This window comes from Egretta garzetta, unplaced genomic scaffold, assembly GCF_000687185.1.
Source record: "Egretta garzetta isolate BGI_Z169 unplaced genomic scaffold, ASM68718v1 scaffold580, whole genome shotgun sequence".
In the NCBI taxonomy this organism is placed as follows: domain Eukaryota; kingdom Metazoa; phylum Chordata; class Aves; order Pelecaniformes; family Ardeidae; genus Egretta; species Egretta garzetta.
The window spans coordinates 4,915-5,885 of NW_009258302.1; the positions used below are offsets into that span (position 1 = coordinate 4,915).

Genomic DNA, 971 nt, shown 5'->3' on the forward strand with positions numbered 1-971 from the left:
GGCGGGAGCTGCTGGAGGTGCCGGCCAGCATTTCGGTCAACACCCGTTACCTGAACCTCCAGGAGAACCACATCCAGGTGATCCGCACCGACACCTTCAAGCACCTCCGGCACTTGGAGATCCTCCAGCTGAGCCGCAACCTGGTGCGGAAGGTGGAGGTGGGCGCCTTCAACGGCCTCCCCAACCTCAACACCTTGGAGCTCTTCGACAACCGCTTGACCACCGTCCCCACCCAGGCCTTCGAGTACCTCTCCAAGCTGCGCGAGCTCTGGTTGCGCAACAACCCCATCGAGAGCATCCCCTCCTACGCCTTCAACCGCGTCCCCTCCCTCCGGCGCCTGGACCTGGGCGAGCTCAAGCGCCTGGAGTACATCTCAGAGGCCGCCTTCGAGGGTTTGGTCAACCTCCGCTACTTGAACTTGGGGATGTGCAACCTGAAGGAGATTCCCAACTTGACGGCTTTGGTCCGGTTGGAAGAACTGGAACTTTCGGGCAATCGCTTGGGTCGCGTCCGGCCCGGTTCCTTCCAAGGCTTGGGCAGCTTGAGGAAGCTATGGTTGATGCACGCCCGGGTGGCGGCGGTGGAACGCAACGCCTTCGATGACCTCAAAGCTTTGGAAGAGTTGAATTTGGCCCATAACGAGCTGGCCTCGCTGCCCCACGACCTCTTCGCCCCCTTGCACCGCCTGGAGCGGGTTCACCTCCACCACAACCCTTGGCGTTGCGATTGCGACGTCCTTTGGTTGAGTTGGTGGTTGAGGGAGACGGTGCCCAGTAACACCAGTTGCTGCGCCCGTTGCCACGCGCCGCCGGCCTTGCGGGGGCGCTACCTGGGCGAGCTGGAACCCGGGCACTTTACCTGCTACGCCCCCGTCATCGTGGAACCCCCCGCCGACCTCAACGTCACCGAAGGGATGGCGGCCGAACTCAAGTGCCGAACGGGCACCGCCACGACCTGGGCCAACTGGGTG

General features: G+C 63.2%; 1 protein-coding gene across 1 annotated transcript; it reads left to right on the forward strand.

The window, feature by feature from the left end:
* Positions 1-8: 8 nt before the first annotated feature.
* Positions 9-968, forward strand: LOC104126218 (leucine-rich repeat-containing protein 4B-like; the record flags this gene model as incomplete). Its single annotated transcript, XM_035894134.1, has 1 exon — positions 9-968. A coding segment is annotated over one exon (960 nt), but the record flags the coding sequence as incomplete, so codon positions are not given.
* Positions 969-971: the final 3 nt, after the last annotated feature.